The sequence below is a fragment of the Pleurodeles waltl genome, chromosome 6 (assembly GCF_031143425.1).
Source record: "Pleurodeles waltl isolate 20211129_DDA chromosome 6, aPleWal1.hap1.20221129, whole genome shotgun sequence".
Lineage (NCBI taxonomy): Eukaryota > Metazoa > Chordata > Amphibia > Caudata > Salamandridae > Pleurodeles > Pleurodeles waltl.
Genome location: NC_090445.1, coordinates 605,151,850 through 605,162,170, shown reverse-complemented (window position 1 = coordinate 605,162,170; position 10,321 = coordinate 605,151,850). Strand labels below are relative to the sequence as shown.

The 10,321-nt window shown below is 45.5% G+C and overlaps 1 protein-coding gene across 2 annotated transcripts in view; it reads right to left on the bottom strand.

The window, feature by feature from the left end:
- Positions 1 to 215: 215 nt before the first annotated feature.
- The window catches only part of CELSR2 (cadherin EGF LAG seven-pass G-type receptor 2), a 301,695-nt gene continuing 291,589 nt past the window's right edge, over positions 216 to 10,321 (bottom strand). The window contains exon 35 of one of the 2 annotated variants that reach the window (XM_069238878.1): positions 216 to 1,722. In XM_069238878.1, the coding sequence (XP_069094979.1) occupies positions 1,701 to 1,722 (22 nt within the window). In that variant the 3' untranslated portion in view covers positions 216 to 1,700. Of the gene's footprint in view, positions 1,942 to 10,321 lie in introns of both variants that reach the window. The other variant, XM_069238877.1, reaches the window with a different exon arrangement.

The window sequence follows — 10,321 nt, the reverse complement described above, 5'->3', positions numbered from 1 at the left end:
CAGAGATGTGGGATGACGAAACTACTACAGAAATCTGTTTAACCTGCAAGTCATAAACTCACCTTCCATTCTTATGATGTTGATGAAGTGAATAACTGTCATTTATCAAAGTACTTTGACACTCGAGTGTGTTCTGCGTGCTACTTCAAAAGTAAACTATTATATAAAGCACTTTTCAGATCTGAAAATAATTCAGTGCACTGCATTATTCAAGGTATGTTCCCATGAGTCCGTTTTTATTTATTTTTTTAAAAAGTTCACAAAAACAAAATGGACATTGCTTCCAACTTTACAGTATGAACACGCCTAAAAAAGATCTGTCAGCGTCTTTTTTTTTCATTCTTTTGTCTTTTCTTTAAATAAAAGTGCCTTCTGGCAACATGTAATTGAAAAATTGCAGGTCAAGAGTGGCTTGTTATCCTTCCTCCCCCTCCCAATTCCCTCGCAAAACAAAACATCGTGAATGTTGTAAAAATATTATTTTTTAGAAACAGAATCCAACTCCTGAAGTTAGGCAGGATGAAAATACTGAAATTTCCACACTAGCATTGCTTTGAAAAACAGAATAAGAGACAGGAGTTTCTTCAACACTATGTCACGCTGGAACAATCGCTTCCCGCAGCTTCAATTGTCCCTACGGTCCATCGTTTCTTGATGCCACCAAGGAACACTTAAATTATGTTGCCACAAAAATCCATAACTTTAGCACGACCTGGGCAAAACAGGCCAGGAACCCCACCTGATAACTGAAGTTCAGTGTTGTGGTTGGTCCAGCCTGACCCCTTTTCTGATGTTTGGTTCCATATATGACTAAGAGCACCCAGAGATACAGCTGGCATTTTGTTGGCCGCCAGTCATTGTCAGCATCCTTGATCATCCCAAGATATAATTTGATCCTTCTGAAAACGAGGTTTGTTACATTTTCTTTCAAAGTCTTGTCGATTTCATAGCATGGATTTTAAAAGCACAGACCTGAAGGTACCAGTGCAATCAGAGTTTTGGGGCTTTAATTTGTTTTTCTTCTGTCCAGCACTGAAAGCAGGCTGTGCTAAAAAAGATACTGTAAAGAGCTTGCCCTACCAGAGTTGGGCACTCTTATTCATGCGACAGAGGGATTCCGTCTTCGCACAAAATTCCAGATGAAACAACAAATAGGTGTCAGACACAATTATAGTTCTTGGACCTTTCAGGAAAGAAGAAAACACCATTAAATGTTCCAAATATCCAAAAGGAGGCCGCAGTGTTGTCACCCCTTCTCCCCTCAAAAAGGTAAAACATGCTAGTTTTAAAATGTTTTCCCATTCACTTATTTCCCAGGAAATACTACAGCAGTTTAGACAAAGTTTCGGCTTACTCCTGAAGTTATCCTCAAGCACTTTTCAAGTCTGTGGTGTAAGTGCGATGTGTAGATTCACAGCCCTTCCAGGCAGGGATCTCGAGAGAGCATCCGTAGCAGCAGTGCCAGTCTCATCTCCTGGCCCTATAGCGGACTAACGAGCATCAGGACGGTAGCCTTTGGCACTCAAGTTATTTGGAAGCTTGATATGAGGTTTAGAACAAATCCCACCTCTGTCCAAAGCCAGGATTTACAATCCCCAAAAGCAGTGCAGGTATTGGTGCAGTCTTCTCCAGTGTTTGGAAGGCTTCTGCAGACCATGTCCTTGCAAGTCTATACAGTATCCGGATGAAAGATCTGGTGCTCAGATGGATGTTTCGTCGCTCCTATGCAAAGGGTTAACAAAAACAAGAAACACAAGGGGAAAAAATGAAGCATGCATGGCAGTGGACGTGCAGCGCGGGTGGGGGGATGGGATAGATGGGAGAAGTCATGCACAGACTGGGGGACTTGGGAGGTATGCATGTCTGGCACAGACCAAGGCAATCTGGGTATAAAACAAAACTGAGCTCACAAGTCAATGGCGGAAATTAAAAAACAGAAATCTGAGTGGTGGAATGAGACAGAAAATAAACAAGGAGAGATTGAGAGAGAGAAGCAGGTTAGCAAAGTCAAAACCATTGATTTGTTCAGTGAGGGGGAGCTGAACCAAACCTGGGGCTCCTGATTCTATGTCCCACAGTACTGCACAATAATTCTTAGCATACTTCCAATCTGTTACGCCTCCCAAAACACGCCTACACCTGTCTGTAACTGTTCATGCAAAGCAGAGACACATTTTTGCTGCAAAGTTTTTTCAAGGTAGACTGTGGACAGCAAGCCTCTATAAAAATCACAATGTTCTCTGGGTGTCGACACGTTAAATAATAAAGCAGAAAGTTCACAGTTTTGCTTCATTTGCCCTAATGGCATTCTTTTATTTTTTCTCTGTTTGTGATGGTTTAGGCGCCCAGTGTAATATGCTATTTATTACCATTGTTATATGGGGAGAGGGTCCATGATTCATTAGAAGAGAGGCCTGGAGTGGGCCATGATGCCCCTTTTACAGCCCCAAGCGTAGAACGCATCACAGTATTGCTGCAGGTTGCTCCACTTAAATCACACCACCTAACTACAAGGCTGCAGATTGGCTCAGGAAGAGGAGTACCAGATCATTGTTTTAACCTTTTCAGTGTCTCTCTTCAGACACATTCAGTTGCTTGCATTGTTCTTGTAAATTATGTCATTTTAGTATGCTGGGGTGTTTTTCCATGCAGTATTAATCTTAGTCCCTTTGTAGTGAGATGCCTGCACTGGAATGGCCTACGGGGCTATTTAACCCTTTACTGCCTTCAAGAAGAAACGGCAGGAAGTGGAGAACTAAAGTCATGATTTATATGTTGGCGGAAAGGGACCTTTATCGCAATGGGAACGAGTTCTCTCCCCACCAACATAGTGGTCAGCCCATCCGATTTAGAGCCAGACCCACCACTGTTTGATGACAGAGGAGACTACTTCATCTCTGCCCTGGTCAAACCCCTATGGTGGCCCGACAGAGTAAGGGCCGTAGGAGGTTTGACTGTATGTCCGCCCACCTAATTTAGATGGGGCAGACATACAGCTGTTTTTCAATGTCCATCACCACCAGGAAAATCCTGGTGGTGAGGGGCATTGAAAAGTGCCTCACCATGGAAGAAAAGTCCCAATGCGAGGGGGACATAATTCTTTTTTTCATTTTCAAAAAGAAAATCCTGCTTTGGGATTTTCTTTTTGAAAAAAAAAAAGAAATTGTAATTTCTGCAACATGACGGAGCCCTACGACAAACTTTTAACACTTCTATAGGAACTGCTGTGATGGTGGTTTCTGCCAATGCTAGAAATGTCTGTTGGGCCAGTGGACATTTTAAAATTTGGTGGACGGCACCTCCGTCATGGCCCGCCAAATTATAAATCCGGTCCTAAATTTTATTTTGACCTTCACAAGTCTGCCAAGTGGCACTACAGGATAATATACCATCAGGTATTCTTGGCTTTTCAGCCAGCAGTGGGGTGTACTGTGAGGTTTCCACTTTTGCTTTTAACACTGTTGTTATGTGCTCAAAACTCCAGCATTCAAAGTGCTGTTGGCTAAAATCGATAACTAGCCCAAGGTATAAATGACATGGAGCCACCTGTCAGCTATGTTTTAAAAATTTACACAGTTGTATACTCATTTAAAAACTTTTTGTTTCAAAGTAAAAACACTAGTAAACTGCTCTTATATTTTGTGAGGATTTACTCTTTAATTCACATCATGTATTAGATTAATAAATGGCAATGCAAATCGTTTTGGCTTTTGTGTAGAGGAAAGTTTTATACAGTGCTTCACAATACAACAAATGCACAACATGATCAGCAGCAGTGCGACCTTCCCTAATAAAGGACAGATGGCAGAAGCAAAACTAGCATCCTACAGTTCTCTCGCACATGGAGAAAGTGTGCAACACAGGGAGTTGGCTAGCAGAGGTGGGCGAGCCAGCAAATTTATTAGGAGAGCAGAGCAAACGGTCTAGCTTGGCCCTAAGAGCCATAACACGAGGCAAGATCTCAACATATTTGGCTTGTACTTCGTCGCATAAAAACATGACAAAGACTGAAGATTATGCCATTAGTAAACAAAGAAGCAAGTCGGGTGTCATATGTACCTTACATGTTGCTTACGTTGTTATTACAGATGGAGCAACATTAAAGTCTATTAAAATATACAAGAGAAGGTTTCATACAGTGCTCATGTGAACTGGGATATTTTAGCGTGCTTTCAAATCTGATGACAATGGAAAGGGAGGCACAGTGAAATAAGGTAAGTGCCTAGAATCACACATTTTAGTCTAATTGGAAGCCCTATTCAATGATGGTACAGCCTCTTAATTATGGGTTCCCAGTTTGGGTGAGGTTATATCCATTATGTCGAAATTTGTTCTCCATTTGTTAGTGTCAGACCTATAATAAAATGGTTTTTGGGGGAGCTAAGATGGTTTTACAGGTGTATCCCTATCACAAGTTTTAAACACTCACTGGCAAAGCAAACAGTTCTCTCCTTTGGGAACTAATGGTTTTAGCCATGCAGCACCTCATCACTTATGCTGTGCAGCATGGCTTAAAAAAGAACAAACCCTATGACTTGGCCAGCTGTGTCATTTGCATTTAGTAATGAATGGGCTCTAAACCAAGTGTAAGCGGACAATACATCTCGCAGCAGACAGCGCATATGCTGTCTAGTACGCGAGACCTAAACACGAGGGTCGAGCAATAGGCACTGCTTTTTTTCCAAGAACATGTTTTGGTGCATGAATATTGCACCGACTGGGTCAGAGCCTTCCTCAAGACTATAGGTCTTGGTATCATACTGCAAATTTTGAGAAACAGTCTGTGTTCCTTAGACATGTTATGCAAGTGCACTCAATGTAGGCTTTCTGCTTTTCATAAACAGCAATGGAAACACCCCTTCTTCACACGTACACCTTTGGCAGAAGCAGTTCCAGCTTCAGAAGCCCTCTCGATGCACCTCCGTACCAAATCACGGAATAGTGTCCATGCACATGGGTATTGTGGGATTACAATGGACGTCATGCAAGGGCTCTGCCTATTTCAACACCTACTCACTAGAAAGCTTTTTCAAGACACTTCCAGACCCAACCACTAAAAGGTGGAATTTTGCAAAGTACTTATAGCTAGAAGAGAGTTTATGCAGCAAAACATTGTCAGTTTCCCTTCTTCTAAGGGCAGGTACAGTTAAGGCAGCAGCAGCACAAGCTTTCCGCATCCCTGGACACAAACAAATCAGGTGGCAGCAGTGCAATCTTTGCTTTGTCACAGAAGAGGTACAACATGGCAGTACCAAAGTAAGCTTCTCTCTCTCACAAAGGCAGCAAGTGCAATCTTCCACTCGCCACAGAACAGATTCAGCAGGACAGGCGAATACAAGTTTCATTGTTCTTAGAACATGTAAAGCTAAGGCATGAGGGATGTAGGTTACAGAAAGATCTCTGGAGCAGGTGCTTAACTCACTGAGTGGAATGTATAGATGGATGAGTAAATCACTACACGAGTTCCGACACCATTTTCAGAGGTGATATTTGTCAGCCGCCTGAAAGACCTGCTGCTGTCTCTCGGAGACTTAGGGGCATATTTATACTCTGTTTGCGCCGAATGTGCGTCAAACATTTTGATGCATGTAAGGAAATGCCTCCTTGGCATGGTCACCCCCTGACGTTTTGCCTTTGCTGATGCTATGTTTTGATTTGAAAGTGTGCTGAGGCCTGCTAACCAGGCCCCAGCACCAGTGTTCTTTCACTAACCTGTACTTTTGTTTTCACAATTGGCACACCCTGGCATCCAGGTAAGTCCCTTGTAACTGGTACCCCTGGTACCAAGGGCCCTGATGCCAGGGAAGGTCTCTAAGGGCTGCAGCATAGCTTATGCCACCCTGGGGACCCCTCACTCAGCACAGACACACTGCTTGCCAGCTTGTGTGTACTGGTGAGGACAAAACGAGTAAGTCGACATGGCACTCCCCTCAGGGTGCCATGCCAACCTCACACTGCCTATGCAGTATAGATAAGTCACCCCTCTAGCAGGCCTTACAGCCCTAAGGCAGGGTGCACTATACCATAGGTGAGGGCACCAGTGCATGAGCACTGTGCCCCTACAGTGTCCAAACAAAACCTTAGACATTGTAAGTGCAGGGTAGCCATAAGAGTATATGGTCTGGGAGTCAGTCAAACACAAACTCCACAGCACCATAATGGCTACACTGAAAACTGGGAAGTTTGGTATCAAACCTCTCAGCACAATAAATGCACACTAATGCCAGTGTACATTTTATTGTAACATACACCCCAGAGGGCACCTTAGAGGTTCCCCCTGAAACCTTAACCAACTACCCGTGTAGGCTGACTGGTTTTAGCAGCCTGCCACACTCGAGACATGTTGCTGGCCACATGGGGAGAGTGCCTTTGTCACTCTGTGGCTAGTAACAAAGCCTGCACTGGGTGGAGATGCTTATCACCTCCCCCTTGCAGGAACTGTAACACCTGGCAGTGAGCCTCAAAGGCTCACCCCCTTTGTTACAGCACCACAGGGCACTCCAGCTAGTGGAGTTGCCCGCCCCCTCCGGCCACGGCCCCACTTTTGGCGGCAAGGCCGGAGGAGATAATGAGAAAAACAAGGAGGAGTCACTGGCCAGTCAGGATAGCCACTAAGGCAACCTGAGCTGAAGTGACTCTGACTTTTAGGAATCCTCCATCTTGCAGATGGAGGATCCCCCCCAATAGGGATAGGAATGTGACCCCCTCCCCTTGGGAGGAGGCACAAAGGGGGTGTAGCCACCCTCAGGGCTAGTAGCCATTGGCTACTGCCCTCCCTGACCTAAACACCCCCCTAAATTCTGTATTTAGGGGCTCCCCTGAACCTAGGAACTCAGATTCCTGCAACCTAAGAAGAAGAGGACTGCTAAGCTGAAAAACCCTGCAGAGAAGACGGAGACACCAACTGCTTTGGCCCCAGCTCTACCGGCCTGTCTCCCCACTTCTAAAGACACTGCTCCAGCGACGCTTTCCCCAGGGACCAGGGACCAACGACCTCTGAATCCTCAAAGGACTGCCCTGCTCTAGAAGGACCAAGAACTCCCGAGGACAGCGGCTCTGTTCACCCAAGACTGCAACTTTGTTTCCAAAGGAGCAACTTTAAAACAACTGTGTTTCCAGCCGGAAGCGTGAGACTTGCTACTCTGCACCCGACGCCCCCGGCTCGACTTGTGGAGAAACAACACTTCAGGGAGGACTCCCCGGCGACTGCGAGACCGTGAGTAGCCAGAGTTGCCCCCCGAACCCCCACAGCGACGCCTGCAGAGGGAATCCCAAGGCTCCCCCTGACTGCGACTGCCTGACTCCCAGATCCCGACGCCTGGAAAAGACTCTGCACCCGCAGCCCCCAGGACCTGAAAGATCAGAACTCCAGTGCAGGAGTGACCCCCAGGAGGCCCTCTCCCTTGCCCAGGTAGTGGCTACCCCGAGGAGCCCCCCCCTTGCCTGCCTGCATCGCTGAAGAGACCCCTTGGTCTCCCATTGATTTACATTGGAAACCAGACGTGTGTTTGCACACTGCACCCGGCCGCCCCCGTGCTGCTGAGGGTGTACTTTCTGTGCTAACTTGTGTCCCCCCCGGTGCCCTACAAAACCCCCCTGGTCGGCCCTCCGAAGACGCGGGTACTTACCTGCTGGCAGACTGGAACCGGGGCACCCCCTTCTCCATTGAAGCCTATGTGTTTTGGGCACCACTTTGAACTCTGCACCTGACCGGCCCTGAGCTGTTGGTGTGGTAACTTTGGGGTTGCTCTGAACCCCCAACGGTGGGCTACCTTGGACCCAAACTTGAACCCCGTAGGTGGTTTACTTACCTGCAAGAACTAACAAACTCTTACTCCCCCTAGGAACTGTGAAAATTGCACTAAGTGCCTAGTTTTAAAATAGCTATATGTGTTTTATTTGAAATGTATATATGCTATTGTGATTATTCAAAGTTCCTAAAGTACTTACCTGCAATACCTTTCATTTGAAGTATTACATGTAAAATTTGAACCTGTGGTTCTTAAAATAAACTAAGAAAATATATTTTTCTATACAAAAACCTATTGGCCTGGAATTGTCTTTGAGTGTGTGTTCCTCATTTATTGCCTGTGAGTGTACAACAATGCTTAACACTACTCCTTTGATAAGCCTACTGCTCGACCACACTACCACAAAATAGAGCATTAGTATTATCTCTTTTTGCCACTATCTTACCTCTAAGGGGAACCCTTGGACTCTGTGCATACTATTCCTTACTTTGAAATAGTGCATACAGAGCCAACTTCCTACAATGCACATTCGGCGCAAAGTGTGCACCATATTTAACCTTTGGCGCCTGAGTCCGTGGATGTCAAAATTCCTCCGTGTGTGTCATTTTTTGGATGTGGGAAACTGCCTTGCGTTAATGACATACAAGGTAGGCGTTCCCGCCCAAAAAATGACTTTAAGGCCTGTGCGCCTTATTTATACTCCTGCGTCAGTTTGACGCACAGGAGGGGTGGGCCTTAAAAAACGGCGCACAGCCTGATGTGCGCCGTTTTTTAACGCCTGGGTGAGGGCAGGCATTAAGGGACCTGTGGGCTCACTTCCATGGTCTCTGACCATGGAAGGAGTCCATAGGTGCCCTTCCCTGCCCCCAGGGACACCCCCTGCCACCCTCGCCCACCCCTGGAAGACACCCATGGATGGGGGGACCCATCCCAGGTAAGTTGAGGTAAGTATTTTTGTAAACATTTTTAAAGTGGCATAGGGGGGCCTAATTTGCCCCCCCCCCACATGCCACTGTGCCCAATGACCATACCCAGGGGACAGATGTCCCCTGGGCATGGCCACTGGGCAAGGGCGCATGACTCCTGTCTTTGCTAAGACAGGAGAGTCATTTCAATGGGGGTTGTGTGTCAAAAAATGGTGCAAGTCCGGTTTGAGGCATGATTTTTGCCTCAAACCTGACTTGCACCATTTTTTGATGCACAACCCCCATTTTCCCCTACGCTGGCACTGCCTGGTTTGAGTCTTTTTTTTTTTTACTCTGACCAGTCCGCAGCGCCGGCTAATGTCATTCCTTAAATAAGGCACCTGCATGGCGCATAGGAATGGCGTTAGCCGGCTGTAACATTTTTGACGCAAACCAGCGCCAGTGCTGGTTTGCGTCAAAAAGTATAAATATGGGCCTTACGGTCACTACTGTAACTGTTGTCCTATCCTGCAGTCTCGCTGCTGTCACTTCCTGTAGATCCAACTGCAACAATTAACATGCACCTTTGTCCATGAACCTTACATATCAAAGGCTGGCCCTTCCTATGCCAATACATAGACCTTCCCTGCTCCTTATGAATGTGGTTGGAGGGATTACCATGTGCCTAGACAAAACAGCAAAAAGGCACATCACTATTAAATAATTTTCCTTTTGTCTCAATCTCGGTTTTACCTCTAGCCATTCTCTCCCTCCCTTTTTCTTCCCCCTCTTTCTTATATTCACCTCTTTAGTTTAAAATTCTCTCGTAAGTATCTTCTAATTTTCTTCTTATTTCATGTTAATTTGTCTTTTCACCCTTTTCTCTTACCCTCAACTTCCTTGGCCTGCATTCACACCTGCCCACTTCTATCCTACCCTAATCTATGATAGATACCTCTGTGACTCTCTTCCCATTTTCCCCACTCTTACCACCGCTTTCTCTCACCTACCCCCTTCTCTTACTTCCCCCTCTCTCTTACTACGATCTACTTCTGCATCATCTTAGACCAGCACAAGGATTTTTGCCATACTAGTTCAAGGTACATTTTTCTGCATCACACACTCTAGCAATGGTGCCACACTTGTTTCTTGTGCTGGTAATATGATACCACCTGCTGGTGGCAGCCTAAGACTCCACCCCCTATTACCTCCCAAAAATTGACCCTGCTCTTTCGTGTCTCTCAAACCATCCTCTTTTCTCATATCTACTCTCTTGAACATTTTATCTTATCTTTCATTCTCTTTTCTCTTCTTAAAAGCATAATACTCACACTTTCCCATCTCATCTCTCCACTTACCTTTGTCTATATCAAATACCGTCCGCTATCATACTTTTCATGTGCACACCATTTATGTCCATCCTCTTAAATCCTCTATCCTTCTCACATCCATCAAGCTCTTCACACAAACTACCATTTCTGGCAGTCAACTCTCTATCTTATCTCATACATTCCTTTAGCACATTATCCTTTCACACAGCTTCAAGTCTTACCTTCTTCCCATATCTTTTGCTCCAAGATCCTCTTACTCGTCCCAAACACTCTTCATACCATACTACTATCACTCACATGCACTCTTCCACTCTCACCTCACAATGAAATGGTT